Below are 18,877 nucleotides of genomic sequence, written 5' to 3'. Positions count from 1 at the left end.
GATAACCAGTTTAAATAATAAAAAAATGTTGCTGTTAAACCTTTGCAGGAGTTAACTATTTTGAAGAGGTAAAATTCTGCCATGCTATCAATAGCCACTGGCAGCACATAGGGGTAAGTAAGGGTAGGCTCATACGAGACCAGGTTGTAAAAGTGCCAGCTGCTGCCGGACGAACCACGAACCTCGGGAGTCGAACGTTGGTTGACACACTCTGCATAACTAACTAGTAGTTACAGAAAGTGTGGGCCAGCAACCAACCCACTTAGGGCGAATTCGCGGGCGCTTTGCGGAGGCACGCTCAGGATTGTCAGGGGTAGGGCAATTCCTGCGCAATTCTGTCTTTCAGGTGTTGTGCTGGCCAACCGATGGCCGTATATTGCTCATGTCACTCATGTGTCGTCAATGCATATCTAGCGGGAATATCCACGGATGGAGTCGAACTGGAACCTATCCCAACTGCTTAACTAGCTAGCTAAGTTAACGGAGCTGTTCGGCTATGGACAAAATTCATCCTTCAACAAAATTGTGCTGTTTAGCTTGGAGATGCATGGGAAACTAACAATAGTTACCCTTGTTAATGACCTATCTACTGACATCTATCCGCATCTCCCGGCATTTCCATCAAATCGCAACCCTCTGGTTGAACAACACATCGCTATTTTTTGCCAAGGGGAAAGAATTATTAAACTGCGGGGTGCAGCCGCCAATGCAGCCAAAGAAATCGCCGAGAAACCAGCCATGCTTCGATGGGGCCAGGCGCTGGTGGGCTACTAGGGTTGCTTGCCGATCACATATTATGGATCCCAGTTGTATAGGGACGGATATGTGATAAGTCGCTCAGGGAAGAATGCCACATGTAAACCGAACCGTATTGCTATAAACTATTAAAGAGCCGAGATGTCGCGCTTTTTAGATGCTTTTGTTCCAAATGGGCAGTAACAGGGCAGCAGCACGCTGAGCTATCGCCATCGCCATGCTTCAGTCCACTACTGTTCTTCTCGCGCTCGCGAGTACTTCTCTTGCTGGCTATGCCGGGAACTTGAATTACCGTAGCCCGTCTCACAACCATCCCGGCCTCGGTATCTCAATTCCCAAGGTGCTGAAGCGCTCGGATCCGGTGCTAGAATATTCAGCGGATCAGTTGAAATTCACGCACGGCGTTGCTTCTGGAGACCCTTATCCCAACTCTGTCATTTTATGGACACGATGCGCCCCTTCGACGGACAATGTTAAAGAGCCTGTAGACTCTGAACGCGGCGGCGAGCTATATGACCCCGTCCCTATCTATGGGAATAACGAGGGCAATGCACCAGTGTCTAAGGCGCCCGTGTGCGTGGAGTACTGTGTCTCCCCGGACAAGGACTTCAAAAGGGTTGCTGACCATGGTACCGTTTACACGAGCTCTGATGTTGATTTCACTGTCAAGGTAAGAATGAAGCTTTAGCCAATGGCATCTAGTTAGATATGCTGGATGCGATGCTGACCAGATTAAACAATTAGATCGAGGCATCTCATTTGAAGCCTTTCACTATGTATTACTACAAGTTCAACGTCTGTGGCTCCGACAAGTCTAGCCCTGTTGGAAGAGCCAAAACGTCCCCAACGGAACACGATGATGTCACGGATATATCACTCGCGGTGTATTCTTGCAGCAACTTCCGTAAGGAATCATGTATCACCAAATAGCTGTAAACCTCCGTTAACTTTGATCTTTAGCCAACGGATATTTCAATGCGTACGGAAATACGGCTCGCAAGGACTCAGTTGACTATGTTGTCCATCTTGGGTAAAGTAGACCTCCAGCCCTCTATTTCAAAGATGTTTAACTAACTTTTGAATAGTGATTACATTTACGAGCTGGGAGGGTAGGTTCACCTCTTATGACCCACTGTCTGGGTGTGAGTGTTCTATGCTAACAACGCTCTGTAGTGATGGCTCCAGCATCGGCCGTACGCAGCACCCAAAGAAGATGATCTATACTCTTTACGAGTACCGGAAGCGCCATGCAACTTATAAAACTGATGAAGATCTGCTTTTGAGTCATCGTACCTTTACATGGATTCCTGTGTGGGATGATCACGGTTTGTCCATCTCCTCCATTAGATCCACAGCTCCCACTAATATCTTGATCAGAGGTTGCGGATAATTCCTACCGCGACGGATCCTCGCTACTCCAAAATAACGAAGCGTCATTCATTATCGATGGAGGCGTATCTGTTGACCAGCGCAAGATGAATGCCGTCCGCGCTTACTTCGAGTGGATGCCTATCAGGTATGGGAGAATTCCGCATTCAACTATTGCATTTATTGTCTCAATGTCTTAACCTCTATTCTCTTCCTTTCTTTGAATAGGCAAGTTGCGATGGACGACAACCTCAGAATCTGGAGAAACTTCAAGATCGGCAACCTTCTCGACCTTATCATGCTTGATACGCGCCACTACGATCGGTCCATAACCGATCTTTACTTGAACAACGGTTATATCAAGAAAATTGCGGACGACATCGGCCGATCTATGATGGGACCCCGTCAGGAGCACTGGTTTTATGACAACTTGAAAAGCTCTGCTAAGAGACAAGCCACCTGGAGAGTCATTGGCAGCCAAACTGGTATACACATCTCCCCTCCTCTCAACCTTTCCAAGTGAAAAACTGTTGAGAGACAGATAGTAAACCTTGATTCTAATCATTCATTCTAGTTTTCTCCCGCGTGGACGAGCTTGGATCAATCGGTCTTGGCGTGAATGTCGATTCCTGGGACGGCTACAGGGCCAATCTCAATCGCACCCTAAGAACCCTATACGAGAACAACATCGGAAACAACATCGTCATCGCAGGCGACAGCCATGCCAACTGGGTATCCGACCTCACTTGGCTGGACGAGTATCCATACGACCCCGTGACAGGTGAGGGAGCCATCGGCGCCGAATTTGCCGGCACGGCAGTGACCAGCAGCGGGCCCGTGGCCCACGTTGGTATCGGCAACTTGCAGTCGAAGACACTGATCAAGAAGAACAGGGAGCTGCAGTGGTCCGAGTTGTACTACCGGGGCTACTTCGAGATGACGCTCTCGCATACACGCACGGATGCCCGGTTCTTCGCCATCCCCGACATCAAGAAGAGAAACCCCTATGAGATCTCGATGGCCAACTTCACTGTTATTGCGGGTGAGAATCGGCTGTCGCGGGCCGATGGGTCGCCCACGACGAATGGGCAGGGAGTGCATAATGGGGCGTTGAAGAATGGGAAGCTTGAGAAGCAGACTGTTCAGTTTAATACAGAGACTAAGGAGTGGACTGGTATTTAAAAGGTGAAAATGATGTGAGAACTCGGAACGGAAGTTTCCTCATCCTTTTTCTCTTCCAGCGTCACTCACCTCTTCTTGATTATTTTGATTATTTTGATTATTTTGATTATTTTGATTATTTTTTGGCTTTGATAAGTTTTTTCCCCTTCTATCCACAACCACTATATAATACCAGCAAACTGGTTGGTTACCACCCTAATCTATTTGTATGTATATATTTGATCTATACAACTTCTGGACACTTAATTTATATTTGATATATATATGCATATATAGCTCTAATTTGCAGGGCATTCAGGGGGTTTAACCCCCAGAGGCACAGCAGGAGAATAAAGAATAAATTACTAAGCACGGTGACATCTTGGCACACGAACTCTATTTCAACGTCGCTCCTTCTCTCTTCTTTCGACTCTTCAAACACGCCAAACAAACACACCTGCATTATCAGATTATTATTGTTGTTGTTTCCGTTATTGTATTGCGTTGGGTATATATATATATATATATATATATATATATATATGTATGTATGTATGTTTCTACCATTGATACCGTTCTTCTTGTCGCTCTTCAAATCTCATGTATCATTCATTTCATATTACTCCCCATGATATGATGTGATATGATGTGATATGATATAAAGAAACACAGCTCATCAAGAGCATGTCGAACAACTAAATGCCTTAGCACAAATTTTCTCAGCCTTTGTATTCATCGTAATTTCCATAATTCCTATCATCATCTGGTCAAACATTCTCTTCACTCAGTCATACCATGCTACTAGTCCCAATTCCCCTGGGAAGTGGTCGGAATTATGCCGTGTGGATGTGCTGGAAAGGAAAAAAAAAACTTTCCTTGAATTCGACTACTTTCAGTCTTGAGTGAGGAACATGTTTCCGTTGTGAATTGGCTTGCATGGCTGGTCTTGATATACATACCCCTGGATGCAATGTGCTGTACACATCTCAGGCCATAATAATGCCTCAATGCCTCAGGGAGAAAATCTTCCTCCATATGCATGCTACTACTCTTTCCGCCTGCTTGTCTTGTATCAGGATCAATCGTTTTCCTGCCGGCAATGGATGAGGTGGGGAATAACGCAATTGTTTTTGTTACAATTCGCCTTCAGTCGTTTAATTACCATGTTTAAAAAGAAATACGTAAATGTGTATCTTTCTGTGTCCATGAGTGCATACTGTGTATATCATACTCGTGTCCGGGCCAATCGCAGTCTCCCTGGAGCCATTACCGCCGCATCTTCCTCTCCTCTCCTCTCCTCTCCCGGCGTCGCGGGGCAACCAAAACAACAACATCCCTCACTCCAAGAAAGCCCCCTATCTCATTCCCTTGCACCGTCCCCCCTACCTTTCGTTGCCTTTTCATCTGCACTCTTCCGCTTCTTTTCACGCGTTCCCCCCTTCACGGGAGGGAAGCCGAGATTCATTCGTATCTCACGCTAAGCGGGGTGGATGTACAGCAGCACACGCTCTTTCTAACGGTCTCGGAAAGGTGCTATGACGAGGCGAATATGAATATACCAACACGACACGGTTATAAACTCTTCTGCACGTCTTTAACAGCGTCTCCAATATAATAAATTCGTGTCTGTCAATTCGATAAATTTGGTAGCTAACATTTGGTTATCCACGTTTGTGTGTGTGTTCCGGTGACGCGTTGCTGTTCAGGAGAAGTTTCCCGCTCCACACTCCACGCTTTCTACTCAAACACCACCCAATGTGAACGGTGTTGAATGACCCAGGCTGATGGACTGGCTAACTGTCTTGTTTACTAGCCAGGTACAATTCCGCCAGGATCCTCATCGAGCCTACATGCTATGAAACTTCCTATAGGGAAATTCCTTCTCACTGGGTTCCCCCCTTTTTACCCCGCTACACTCGAATGATGTACCACGACTCCACTAAGACTCGTTCCCGATCTGATCGGCCTCCTCTTCACGAAGCCAGCAACAGAGCCAATATTCTAAGAGGTGCAAAGGAGCAGTCGCATGTGCCACCGAGTTCTCCCCCAGTACATAAATATCCAATGTCTATCCAATCCTCAGAAGCTCCCACCACGGACGACACGTTCCACTCATCCCTCGCAGCAGCACCCCCCGCAACACCTCCGCCGACTGCATGTGCTGCCGCTGCTGAGAACAAACGTGTGTCCATGGTGGCAGAATCACAGCCAAACTCCAACCGCAACTCCGCGATATCTACGACCTCTACCGCGTCCGGAAAATCCAGACGCAAAACTCACATTGGGCCATGGCAGCTGGGAAGGACCCTGGGTAAGGGTGCTACAGGGCGTGTCCGTCTGGCGAAACACGCGCTCACGGGCCAGACGGCTGCGATTAAGATCGTCTCTAAGAAGTCGGCTGCAATGGCGCAGAGTCAGAGTATTGCCGCGATGGACAAGAACATGGAGCATACATCGTGCGTTCCTGGGGGAAGGGTGATTCCATGTGGGATCGAACGAGAGGTGGTGATAATGAAGTTGATCGAGCATCCTAATATCATCAACTTGTATGATGTGTGGGAAAATCGTGGAGAACTGTACGTCCGCTTCATTTAATTTATACCATGAGCATCATTCCTCGTTTTGCTAACCTGGGTGAACACGCTATTGTCTCCTTAGATATCTTGTCCTCGAGTATATTGAAGGCGGAGAACTGTTTGACTATGTTTCCGAAAGCGGCCCTCTACCTGAGATAGAAGCCATCCGCCTTTTCCGACAAATCATTGCCGCACTCTCGTATTGTCATCGTTTTAATATTTGCCACCGCGACCTTAAACCGGAAAATATTCTTCTTGATTCCAACTGCAACATCAAGCTGGCGGACTTCGGGATGGCTGCTCTCCAACCCGCGGGCCATTGGCTGAATACCTCCTGTGGAAGCCCTCATTATGCCTCCCCGGAAATCATATATGGTCATAGATATCACGGTGACAAGGCAGACATTTGGAGCTGCGGAATAATTTTATTTGCGATGCTAACGGGGTATCTTCCCTTTGATGGGGGCGACCTGCCTAATACACTCCGCCTTGTCAAGAAGGGAGAGTATATTTTCCCACCCTGGCTAAGCTCAGAAGCGATGGATTTGATTCAGCGTATATTGCAAAAGCAGCCGCGGGACAGGATCAGCATCAGTGAAATGTGGTCTCATCCACTCCTAAAGAAGTATGAGAAGCACCATATTATAATGGCTTCAGAAGGAGCTTCTTTGGGACCTCCCCCACCTTTATCGGAGAAGGACTGTGGGAGAAAAATCACCCGCCGCCAGGATATCGACGTGGAACTACTGAGGAGTCTCCAAACCCTTTGGCATGGGGCTAGAGCAGAGGAACTTATCAGCAGACTGCTGAGCGACGAGTAAGTCCTCCCCCCTGAAACAAGTTAATGAGTTCCTCTGAAGCTGACATTGCTCCTGTAGGGTCAACCATGAAAAAATGTTTTACCATGCCCTGGCAAAATTTAGGGACGACCAACTTGAAAATTATGAAGGCCCTCTCGGGTGTTCTGCCAGTGACTACCACCACATATCAAGGGGCCATTCCAAAACCCAGCAGCGAATCCCAAGTAGCCGCCACGCCAGCCAATCCTGGCGACGATCCCAATTGTCTATTGCAACTGGTCGATCTACTTTCAGAGAGACGTCCTACCCGGAACCTAAATCTGCCCGAACAATTGCCAGCTATGACCCGTACAGATCCTCTCGAACGCCTATATCCAATCCTCAGGTGGAGTTTGCCAATGTAACCATCCACCGTCATTCGTCCGGCTCTCAGAAGAGTAAAAGGGACGATAGCTCATCTCAGGCTTCCAATTCCCCAAGTCATTTCACTCTCAAAAGACAGCTTTCCAGGGATCGCCACTCATTTATTCCCAGCTCGTCCATCGGTCCCAATAGGTGGAATAGAAAAGGTTCAATTTCCTCGTTCCAGTCCCGAAGCTCTATCGCAAGCTCTCGCCGACGCGTCAATGGCTTCAGCGGTTCACGTTCAACTAGCTACAAGAGAAATGTCTGCTTTAGGCATCCACGCAACCAACGCTCCAGCGGGAGACATACTCCAAAACAGAAGGGCGTTGCGCGAACACATTCACAGTATTCTGTTTCTCCTAGAACGGAGATGAAAGTCAAGCTTCCCTCTGATCGATTCAGCAGCCCCACACTCCCTACACCACCGCCTCCTGTCCGATTGCGGCGAATCACCGATCAGGAAGCCGATGCGAAGACTGCAGAACACCGTGTTTCTTGTCAATACTGGAGAGATGAAGCAAGGAAAGTATCAACTGAACTTGGGAAAATCTGTGAAGAAGCATTCAATCGAACCTCCGTCTCGTCCGGTTCACCCTCTGTCGAAACTACAAAACAGCCTCCTGAATCTCCTCCAACTTCAATTTCGGCTCCAGGGGAAATTGGCAGTTCTGAAGAGCGATATAACATGCGTCCACTCCCAGAGCCACCTGCGGAATCATCTAACTCTTACACAATTCGCGAGTTGGCTGACACCCGCCGTAGACTTATTGAACACTCCGTTCAGGCAACCTCTGACGATCTTCCCCAATATCTTTCTGAGGTCATTGCGCATCTTGATCGTCTAATAGGAGATGAACTTGTTCCTAGTACTGAAATGATGGTCAAACCCTGCCCGGAGCCGCTTCCCCAAGCCCCAGAATCATTTCTACCATCCATCGCCGAGGGTGACATATTTCATGACTGCACAGCGATTATAGAGGATATCCAACGCGAACCAAACGCCCTAGAATCCAGAGCTTCAAAGAGCAGCAACTGGAAACCAGAAAGGACAATTCGCATGGTGCCACACGACTCCAGTATTCCTGAAATTGGCACGATAAAGCCGTTGACAATTCGAAAAAAATCGGGTGCGTCCTCAACGCACAAGAAGAATCACTCCGTGGACTCGTTCGGACAATACAGATCTGCTTCAAGCTCGACTGACGACGGGCCACCTGCCAGTGCTCTTCTTAGCAGACGCAGTAGCAACACACGCTATTACACCGGACTAGAGCCAATAGAAGAAAATCCAAGATCTCCAAAGGGTAACAATGACGCCCGTAATTCGGGGGAGTCAAGGAAGTGGTCATGGTTCAAACACAAGACGCAGAGCCAGGAGCAAATTCCACCTCCACTTCCATCAAAGGATACGGCGCCGTGCCTAACACCAGTTAATGACGACAATAATCGTGAGCTAGGGAAGAGGAAGAGCTTCCAGGGGTTACTGGAACTTGGTAAGCGGAAGAGCTTTCAAGGGTTATTAGAAGTGGACGAACAACCGAAAGTTATCGAGGCGAGCCAGCTGCAGAAGAAAGGAGCAAAAGGCCGCTTCTGGCGGTTCGGGCGGAGGAAGGTACAGAAGCAGAAACCGGTGCATGAGATAGCCAAAGGAAGTATGATTAGCCTTTCACTCCGCTATGCTTGTTTCAAAGGTCTCGAATTTTTTTGGTGTGTTACCTACCATACTAATCAGAAGTTGTAGTTAACGATCCCAATGATGCAACATCGAGTGTTCTCAGTGTGCCTGCGACTGTAACCGAGAGCGAGGCACCGAAGTCTCCTCTTCCCAGCAAGGCTGATAAGCCTCTTAAGCGCAACGATACCAAGAAGACGGAAAGTCGCCGTTCAGGGGGCCAAAATTGGTTTGCGAGATTTTTCCATATCAAACCTGCCTCGAAGACCCTAGCCTTTCAAGTCTCCAAACTCCGCGCGAGAAAGGAGGTGGTCAAGATCCTACATGAGTGGAAGAAATATGGAATGGAAGACGTACATTTCGACAGGGAGAGTAATATTGTGACCGGAAGGGTTGCGGAGGTAAATTGTAAGTTTTGTCAAATACATCAGGGGCTAGAACGGAGGAGAGAAGCAGAAACGAAACTTTGAAAATCGTCAATGAAACTAACCTCACCCCCCAAAACCAGTCCTTCGCCTCAGCCCCGTTGAATTCTGCGGGGAATTCTTCACCGTCCTCGAGCAGGGCAGACATGCAAATCTCAGCCTTCTGCATCTGAGACAGGAGCGTGGAGCAGCATCGTCCTTCCACAAAGTCGTTGATACGCTGGAGATCGTGCTGAAGAAGCGCGGCGTGTTGGTCGAGGATTCATACCGGGCTAAGAAGATGGCTAAGATTCTTGATCTTGCTTGATTTGGCCCTCTCTATCTTTCTTTTCGATTTTCTCACTTTTTGTTTTCTGGTGTCCCTTTTTTTTTCGTCTTTGTTTTGGCGTGGTTTTGTGCAAGGTGTGTGCTATGCTGAGCTGGCCCGGAATTCTCGGAGTTGTTGAGCTATGTAACGTGTTTCTCTTCCCTCCGCATTTATCTTATCTCATGCCACGGATTTAAAGCACTTTTTGTTCCCATGTGTGGATTTACTGTCTTACTTTTTTCGGAGATGTTTTGCGGAATTTGACGCAAAGCTCGGATGGTCGTTTTCTGTGCTTTTTTTATCCTGATTTACTCCATAATCCGATCTTGTATCCTCGTTATATGCTCTTCCACTACCTTATTAATCCCTTCTTTCCGTCCTTCCGTCAAGATTGGCTACCCCTAATAATTTTGTTTCCTTTTTTTCTTTTGTGTGTGTGTTTTGAGTGTTTTGATCCAAGTTTGGACTGGGATGATGGATTTTTGATAGTTAACTACGTTAGGTAGCGATTTGTCCTGGATTACGTACGGCCTGGCTATAGGTTAACTAGGCACTTCTACTCCCGCATCAAAACATAATTCTGTTCTCTCCCCCAGATCAGATCATGAACGATGGCCTAGCCTGACCTTCTCCTTCAGGAGTCAACTGGTTTATTAGCTGTTATATATTTTTGTTGCCCTGCCTGCTTTTGGGGTTTGCGAATTGGTGTAGCTAAGCGGGGGTGGGCTAACTTATTTCTTTCCCTTAATTTCATTTTAACTACTACCGGGAGTACGGATTAAACAAAAATTAAAAATACAAAATAAAAAATAAAAAATAAAAAATAAAAAATAAAAAATAAAAATAAAAATAAAAATAAACTCACACAGTATAAAGTAACTGAGAAAAAGTACTTAAAAGACCTTGTTAGAGCTTACTACAGCAGTCTATATTAATAAATATGTAAAATAAGTTCTTTATAATTTTTCTCTGTAATTACTTAATTTCACTTATAGATACTCATCACTAGAAATTTATATAAAAGTTTATTTATAGTAGAAAGATCTCATTTCATTCTGATTATTTTTTTTTAAAAAAAAGAAAAAAAAAATCAAAAACTCTGAAATTTATAAATATTAGTAAAAAAATAAAAAATAAAGTTATTATTATTATTATTATTAATTTTTAATTATAATCAGAGATTATATATAATATTTATTTAAAAACTTTTAATTTTCAGAGTTTTTCTAGTATTAATAAAACTAATTATTATATATTTATTAATTTCAGATATATAAAATCAGAAAATTTCAGCTCTGAGTACAGAATCTTTTTATAAATTATAGTATTTTTAATATTTTCTGATACTTTTAAAATTATTTAAAAAATAACATAATAAAAGAAAAGAAACAAAGTTTTAAAAATAAATATATTATTATTATTATTATTATTATTATTATTATTATTATTTTATTAAATAAATCTTATAATAAGTTCTTATATAATATTAAATATAGATTTGTAGAATAGTTAAAAATTGTATTAATAGATCTATTTACAAGAACATAATATAGTAATGAGTCACGTGATCTAGTGAAATTGCTAACTGTAACAGCTGTAACAGTCAATATCTCCTCTCAAGATAATAAGAATTATATACAAAAACACTCAAATCATCAAGATGGTCTGTTAAAATCAAATATAAATGTAAAATTAAACATTCTCAACTTTTATACCTGTAAGATCTAGTAAAATTATAAATTATACAAATGTCATAGTGTCTAGAGATTTAGTGAGTTTATTCACTATTATCTGAGTGATGAGAATGTATTCTAAATCAATAATTCTCTAATTCAACTGTTAATATGAAAAATGAAAACATGTGTTAATATACTTACTTCAGACTGTAATGACTGTCATCTTTGTAAGATCTATGATACTCTTATTATCAGTGAGAATCTGTATTGAAGATGTAGTGATAAAGTCAAGCTTAATCATGAGATTCTGAATTCATATTGTCTCATAGATCATCTCACTAAGAGTCATATATTCAGTCTTATTGAAACTTAGAGATATACAAGATTGCTTTACTGAATGTTATGAAATTGAGCTGTCTATGAGCTTAAAAATGTAGCTGAATATTGATTTTCTATCATTATTCAAGAGACTGGCTCAATTGAAATCTGAGTAGCTGAAGAGTAGATAGAAATTATCAGAGAAATCAGAGATAACAGAGAAATTAATAGAAATGATAGAAACAGATCTCTTATACAGACTGTGTCTGTAGAAAATACTCAGATTCATGATTTCTTTTAAATAACATATAATGTGTAATAGAGTCTTTTAACATTGAGGTGTTAAATCAACATTCTGTTGAGTGAGTAGTGAGACAGTATAAGTGATATCAGAATGTGTTTTAACTGCAAGATATTGCAAGTAACTCACATCATGTTAATATTACTGAATTGTGAAATCAGTCTCTTTCTCAGATATAGAGAAATTATCAATATAGAATTCATTCTTTATTAATATTCTGATAACAGCTGTATCATCAAGATAGAAATCTTTAATAAGATATTTAATATATTAACAATGTATTAAACTAATTTTCTTATTTAAACAATTGATCTTCATACTCAAATACTTGATTAACTGATGTAGATTCTTGACTTTTAATTTCTCACTGAGTATACTTACTAGTCAATCAGCATTCTCAGAAACTTCAGATATAATATTAAGATTATTAACATAGATTGTTATATAGAGATGATATCTGAATGTATGATATCAGAGTGCTGAATTGTAGACACTGACTGTAAATTCAAGATTACTTAACAGAGCTGTTAAGTAATTATATCAGATCTTCACTACAGAGTTCAGACTGTATAGACTACTCTTAACTATGCAGACAAGTGTTTTCAGTGAATCTGTCTTAAATTCAGTGAGTTATCTTATATAGACCTTCTTAGTGAGATGCTTATACAGATATATTATTACTATATTCACTTAACAGAGTATTTAATCATGTAGTACTGCTATTATAAAAAGAATACAATTAACAGTATCAGTGATGATAGAAGTGTAGATCTCTTCTCTAGAACTCTTCTTAAGTCAGTTATCACAAATCACTTAATGTGATTTTCTAAGAATATTATCAGAATTGATATTCAGATTCATGAGTCTATCTTTCTTAAGAAACACTCAATAATCTGAAGCAATTGATTCATCTCTCAGAACATTATATCTAGAAATCAAACTTCATATATTATGTCTCTTCAGGTCAGTAATCTTGCATTGTATAAACTTCTTTTAATAATCTTCTACTCTCTCTAGCTGAGATGTGACATTCTTGTAGAACTTTGAAAGATTATCTGTAATAAGACTTGAAGTATATATAGTCAGTGATTTCGTGGGCTGCAATCATGTGAAATTTGAATCATCAATATTAGAAGTGTCTTCATCATCAATCAGATGAATATCAGGTTTCAGTTCACTGACATTATTAGTGAATATCACAGATGTGATAACTGATTCTGATTTTTCAGTGATCAGAAATCTCACATCACTACTGATAATAATTCTGTCAGATTCAGAATGTCATAGATGATATATTGATATATCACTGAATTCAATGATGTGATAGAAATCAGCATGTAAAAAAAGCTTATTCACAGACTTCTGAGATTTATGCAAGTGAACAAAAACCTCTGTACTCAATTGATGAAAATGCCTCACATTCAGTAGAATATTTGTAAGTGCATATCAAGAAATCTTATATAAACTTGAAATCACAGAAGTCTCTGCAGTAGAGGGTCAAAATTTCAAGTTATAAAGAACTGTAGATGTAAGAGTATTATTAATTATTACAATCACTGTCTCTAGAACATCTGCTCAGAATCTCTTAGAGAGATTATCTTTCAAAAGAGTAGCTCTAATCTGTCTCATAATAGTGCAGATCTCATGTTCAGAAATATCATTCTAATGTGATGAATATGATGCTGTTAATTCTCATTTAATATCATATAAATTCATAACTGTGTGCATATGTATGAATTGGAAAACACTATCAATATCAGTCTGTAGAAAAGCAGAAACTGTATATCTGAGATTACTCATGAATCTGAGCCACAACTTAAAGTATTGAACAGTCTCATTCTTGAACTTTAAAAAATATACTCAACAGTAGTGAGTTGTATCACAGATAATAAGCATTCAGTATTTAATTCTCTGACAGAACTCTAAGAAGTGATCAGAGAGGTCTTTCAATGTATATCTGTCATTTATAAGATTAATATGAACCTTCTCAATGAGTTGAATAGATCTAGACATCAGTGTTTTTAAATAATCTTATATTATATCTATCTTAACACATTCTTTACAAAAGAACTTAGTCTTAGAATCTTTAATAGTGACTTTAGTATGAGAATTCTTGATCATAGCAATTATAGCATCAGTATGAATGTGACTGAGATTGTAATATCAATTTAAAAGAGTCTTTGATATCTTTGATGTCTGTGTTTTTATATTCATAGAATCAATGTTATTAACAGTAGTAGTAGTAGTCACAGAAAGATCAACTTTTCAGTTAAAATTATACTTGTGTGATATTATAATATACTTAACTGCCTTATTCAGATAATTGAGATTCTCATTGAACTTCTGTTTATCAATCTTATATATGTTATTCTGAGCAGTCTGAACTGCATGAAAAATAATATTATTCAGAACTCTGTAAATGAAAAATGAGAGAATAGTGAAAGACAATGTAAATCAGAATCTCTGATTTTCAAGCTTTATAAATGAGAGCAGGTTAACTGTAATATTAGAGATATAGTGAACATTCTGTAAGTTAACATCATCACTCTCAATCTTCAAGGTAACAGTTTCAATCTTCTTGACAAACTCAGTTCTCTCAGTGACAGAATCAACAGAGATGTTATCATTAAAAGATTTGATATTTGAAAAAGAATGAAGCTCATCTGTTATATTCAGACTTGCATATGTATTCAAATACTAAGATCTAGAGAATGATTTTTCAGTGACTGTGAAAGAGAAATAGAACTCAATCTTTGTAATTACTGCATTTGCTGCTGATTAAGAACTTATTAAGTCATTCTTCTTCTCTTTCTTCTTATCATTCTTCTTTTTCTTTTTATCAGAGTGTAAGATGAAACACCTGTTAACAGTATGTTCATATCTTCTGCAGTGAGTGCACTTTCATACAGGTGTGCTTTTATTCTTATCTTTGTCCTTATCTTTGTTCTTTTTCACAGTCACAGAATCAGCCTGAGGCTGCTTTTTTCACTCAGTGATGATCTTCTTGAATGTATGATTGATCAGTTACTTCATCAAATTATCAATATTAATATTGACAATTGATTCCTGGTCAGTGAAGAAAAACTCATTCAAATATATCTTGACAAATGATCTTTGATAGTCTTGCAGATTGTTGAGAAAAAGATCATAATATACATTCTCAGTACTCTGACAGACAAGACAACCGCTCCACCACGAACTCGCTCGATTTTTCGAATAAGAACCCGCCGATAGATCCATCGAAAAGCCCTCGATCATACGAGCATTTTGACCCCATCGCCGACCGCATACCCCGTGTGGTGGTGGAGTTATCCAGCCAAACGTGAACCAGACGTCGTTCGGAACTCCTGCGTGGGATTATCCCCCATTCTCCCCTACCACACCACAACCCCGGGCCAAATTGCCATACAAATTGTAAGGTGAAGAGACCTAGCCGTATGCACCAATCTTCTCGATTTTGGAAGATCCCCGATCTGTAGTTGTGGAGATATCTGAGGAGCGACCTCCGCGAAAACCCTGTCCATCTTTGATGTTCCAAAACACCAACGCCAAGTCCCACCCTCGTACCGCCCTTCCCAATCTGGCCCATCCCCGGCAGAAAAATACAAAAAGATACCTCAGCGATAATATCAAGCACATAATCAACAGACAACGAGTCAACAGCACACCAACAACTATAAAATCAGTATACCCCAAGGTCTGACTGAGCCTTTGATCCCTGCATAGTGAGATATATTAAATCTAGTTTTAATACCTCAATATTCAATAGATTCTGCAAGAGATTGAGAACAGCAACACTAGGTTTCTATTGAATTTGAGAATTAACTCTATATTGATATAATCATTGACAAAGTCTTCTATTTTGAGATATAAATAACCAGTTCCTCTACATCCTGCTGGCAATATTTACATTATCATATAGAAACAGGCTTATATTCTCTATAATATCAAGACTCTGAAGAGGAAAAGTCTTGATAGAGAGTATATAGTAGTGCATATCTTAGCAGTTTCTATCTCATTCTTCTGCAGCAGTTAATGCAAAAAAAAAAAAGATCTTAGAAATAGTTTTTTACTTCTCTTGAAAAAGTAAGGTGTTTTTCTCTGGGTTTTACACAATATTCTTACAAAGAATTAAAAACAGAGTTGTTTTCTGTCATAATTTCATATTCTTTTAAGTAAGAATTACTTTTTCAGTGGCTGAAGAGCTTTCATTAATACTTAATTCTTTTTTACACTCTTTATTAACTGATTTGAGTTGCACACTTGTTGTGTGAGAAGAATTGAATAATTTAGAATAAAATTGAATAGTTTTAATCAATTTCTCTGCAAAAAATTGATTTATTTTTTGTCAGTTTTTCTCTCAAAAACTGTCATATCATCTGATTTACTATTAATTGATATCATACTTTTCCTCACTGTATTCCAAGAAAGAGATTGTAAAGATTTTATTGATTTATCTTAAAAATCAATTTTAGTTTATTAGATTCTCTTCAAAAATCTAACCTAGTTACTGAACTAGTGTGAAAAAAATCAGGTGTTTTATATACAAAAGTCTGCTATTCTTCTTTTGAAATAGTCTGACCAACTTTCAATTGAAAACAGACTTAGAAACCTCTTAATTGAAACAGTCTGATCAACTTTTCAATTCAAAAGAGTTTAATAAATATCTTAATTGAATTAGTCTGATCAACTTCTCATTGAGTAAGAACAATGAGTTCAAAAGTACACTCAGTTGATGTAGAAAAAGATGCTTTCTCAAATGCTATTTCTGAGATTGAAATTCTGAAGAGAAGAAAGAAAGAAGAAATAGAGAAATAACAAGTTCTTGAAATACAGAAACTTGAAAAAGTAAGTAAAATTCTTGAAAAGTAGTGTCTGAGTGAGATGAATGAAGAAGTTCTGTTAATTCTTCATGCTCAGACTAGACAACTACAGAAAGTGATCAAGTTCAAACTTGGAATTTCAAACACAGTTCAAAAAACTTTGAAAATTTCTAATATAATCACTGACTCTTCAGTTTGCTCTTCTTTCTTTTCTACTTCTTCTTCTTCTTCTTCTTTAAATCAGAAGAAAACATATACTCAAGCAGCTGAATCTGCTGCCTCTAAACCTGCTATCTCTAAATCTGCTATCTCAAAACCTGCTCAAAATTCTGAGAAAACTGCGAAGAATACTGCTCATACTTCTAGTGATAGAAGAGTGGAGAAAAAAATATAAAAAGAGAAAAATCTTCAAATCTTCAGAAATAGAAGACTTATTCTCAAAGTCTCAAATCAGAACATATTACAGAGAAATAAGCTAAACTCAAACCTCATTTTCAGAATTAGAAATGAAATCAATCAGCAGTTCTTTTCTCAGTTAATGACTGATATTAAAGTTCAAAAACCAGTTATAGCTTCAATTGAGTCATTCTTCTTTGAAAACTTCATTATTCTGACTACAATGTCTGAATTCAGTGCTGAATTCCTTATTCAGAATGAGAATCTCTGAAAATCAGCAGTAAAATCTTTGTTAAACACAATAATTCTATCTGAGAGAGATGAAAAGTGAGACAAATTCATTCTTTATAATATTTCAGTTGAAATTTTTGACTGTGAAGAAGAAATACTACTTCTCAAAAATGAATTAGAAGAATACAACTCTATTCAACTGAGAAAGAAGCCTGTATGACTAAATTCAATTGAGTTCAGATAAAGCAGAAGAAATGCCTCTGTTCTAGTATATATAAAGACAATGAAACAGTCAAAGATCTCTGAAGTAAGAGTAGCAGATTTGAAAATGAGAGTTCATAAATACAAAGACTCAAGAATGAATCTCAAAGCTCAAACACAGTGTTCAAACTGTCAAAGATATGAACACTTTACAATCTTCTATTTCAGAGACTCAAAATGTGCATTCTGTGTCAGAGATCATAAAACTAGTGAGTATAAATGTGAAACATGCTCAAAAAGAGATGAAATATGTCAACACACTCTGCTTAAATACTCTAATTGTAAAGAAAAACATGCATCTAGCTTGAAAGAATGTATATTTGCTTCAAGAACTCAAAAGAACTGGAGAAAAGATGAAGCTCAGAGTAAACCTAGAACTGAAGAGAATAGTCAAGTCAGTAAACTCACAACTGCAAGCTTAAAAAGAAGAAACTCTCAACTGTCTAAGTCTTCAAACTTCAATTCTTCAGCTAAATGTAAACAGAATTTGAATCCTCAAACTCCTGTTAAGATTAGGGAATTGAGAAATGACTCTGGTGATAAACTAGATATAATGCAAGTGCCCCGGTGGCCGAATGGTTAATGCGGCCACCCGGTAGCGCCTTGGCGTGGGAAACCAGGGCGTGTGGGTTCGAAACCCGCAGGGGATACATTAAATCCGAAACTCAAGCACCTCAGGTTTCTAATAAATACAGAGGTGTACAAATCGCTTCAATAAAATTGCTCTATGTTCCTGGGCTGGGAAGTTATTATCGCATGTATTTAATTGTCACTTCTTTGTATTTCCTATGTTCTTGTTATCTTGGCGTGGTCTCAACACCTGTATTTCCTTCTGTATAATCAACACTTGGCCTGTATTTAACATCACGCAAGGACTCATCATAAGCTCCGCTTGTATATGAGTATAATGGAAGAATAATAATAATAATAAGATATAATGCAAGCAGTTGAGATTTCTACTTTTCAGAACAGTTATAATCTACTATCTGATGATAGTAATTAGATTCTACTCTACTCTCTTTTAGTATGAATATACAACAAAAACAACAAAAAAAGTTTAAAAACTCTTCAAAAATCATATTTATTCAAAATAATGTGAATAGAAACTCAAATTGTATTTATTCTTGTCTTCAAATTGCATTTGAATAAAAAGTTGATTTTATACTGCTTCAGAAGCCGAATTTTGATGCTGAGTAAAAATATATCATTTCTCATTCAAGCTACTACTGCTTTTTACCTCAAAAGTCTGAGATAAAGTCAAGAGTAGTGATCTATGAAAGAAAGAGATCAAGATATCAATTTAATCTAAGATTTGATATCATATCTGACCCTGATATTCTGGTGAGTGACATTATAGATAAAGAAAATGAGTTTGATACTATACAGCTCATAAATATCTAT

The 18,877-nt window shown here is 39.3% G+C and overlaps 3 protein-coding genes and 1 pseudogene across 5 annotated transcripts; 3 read left to right on the top strand and 1 right to left on the bottom strand.

The window, feature by feature from the left end:
- Window positions 1–261: 261 nt before the first annotated feature.
- Window positions 262–3,671, top strand: BDCG_02273 (alkaline phosphatase). The gene is made up of 8 exons (XM_045417815.1): window positions 262–1,426; window positions 1,501–1,660; window positions 1,717–1,786; window positions 1,842–1,865; window positions 1,930–2,081; window positions 2,134–2,272; window positions 2,353–2,609; window positions 2,699–3,671. The coding sequence occupies exons 1-8, from the start codon at window positions 974–976 to the stop codon at window positions 3,304–3,306; spliced, it is 1,863 nt and encodes a 620-aa protein (XP_045274541.1). The 5' UTR covers window positions 262–973; the 3' UTR covers window positions 3,307–3,671.
- A 139-nt stretch (window positions 3,672–3,810) lies between these two features.
- On the top strand, window positions 3,811–10,258 carry BDCG_02272. Of its 2 annotated transcripts, XM_045417814.1 has the most exons (6): window positions 3,853–4,960; window positions 5,099–5,861; window positions 5,944–6,678; window positions 6,740–8,718; window positions 8,808–9,146; window positions 9,247–10,258. In XM_045417814.1, exons 2-6 carry the CDS (start codon window positions 5,206–5,208, stop codon window positions 9,468–9,470), a joined length of 3,933 nt encoding a protein of 1,310 aa, XP_045279966.1. In that variant the 5' UTR covers window positions 3,853–4,960; window positions 5,099–5,205; the 3' UTR covers window positions 9,471–10,258. The 2 variants fall into 2 exon arrangements, with proteins under 2 accessions (XP_045279965.1, XP_045279966.1); XM_045417813.1 differs by having other exon boundaries at window positions 3,811–5,861.
- A 4,667-nt stretch (window positions 10,259–14,925) lies between these two features.
- Window positions 14,926–15,922, bottom strand: BDCG_16539 (uncharacterized protein; the record flags this gene model as incomplete). Its single annotated transcript, XM_045425757.1, has 2 exons — window positions 14,926–15,439; window positions 15,891–15,922. 2 exons carry the CDS (start codon window positions 15,920–15,922, stop codon window positions 14,926–14,928), a joined length of 546 nt encoding a protein of 181 aa, XP_045279964.1.
- Window positions 15,923–18,037: 2,115 nt separating this feature from the next.
- Window positions 18,038–18,126, top strand: BDCG_16538 (annotated as a pseudogene). The gene has a single exon. The product of its transcript is annotated as a tRNA-OTHER (tRNA).
- The last annotated feature ends 751 nt before the right edge of the window (window positions 18,127–18,877 follow it).

This window comes from Blastomyces dermatitidis (assembly GCF_000003525.1).
Source record: "Blastomyces dermatitidis ER-3 genomic scaffold supercont1.2, whole genome shotgun sequence".
Classification (NCBI taxonomy): domain Eukaryota; kingdom Fungi; phylum Ascomycota; class Eurotiomycetes; order Onygenales; family Ajellomycetaceae; genus Blastomyces; species Blastomyces dermatitidis.
Note: the sequence above shows the minus strand (reverse complement) of the source record. Positions and strands in the feature narration are given on the sequence as shown.

What these genes read in the sequence shown, in the direction of transcription:
- BDCG_02272 (XM_045417813.1), top strand. Translation starts at nt 5,206, where the DNA reads ATGATGTACCACGACTCCACTAAGACTCGTTCCCGATCTGATCGGCCT. An exon ending in TGGGAAAATCGTGGAGAACT is followed by an intron (nt 5,862 to 5,943) that starts GTACGTCCGCTT and finishes TTGTCTCCTTAG; the next exon opens with ATATCTTGTCCTCGAGTATA. An exon ending in GCATGAGATAGCCAAAGGAA is followed by an intron (nt 8,719 to 8,807) that starts GTATGATTAGCC and finishes CAGAAGTTGTAG; the next exon opens with TTAACGATCCCAATGATGCA.
- BDCG_02273 (XM_045417815.1), top strand. Translation starts at nt 974, where the DNA reads ATGCTTCAGTCCACTACTGTTCTTCTCGCGCTCGCGAGTACTTCTCTT. An exon ending in GTATTCTTGCAGCAACTTCC is followed by an intron (nt 1,661 to 1,716) that starts GTAAGGAATCAT and finishes TTTGATCTTTAG; the next exon opens with CCAACGGATATTTCAATGCG. An exon ending in TACATTTACGAGCTGGGAGG is followed by an intron (nt 1,866 to 1,929) that starts GTAGGTTCACCT and finishes AACGCTCTGTAG; the next exon opens with TGATGGCTCCAGCATCGGCC.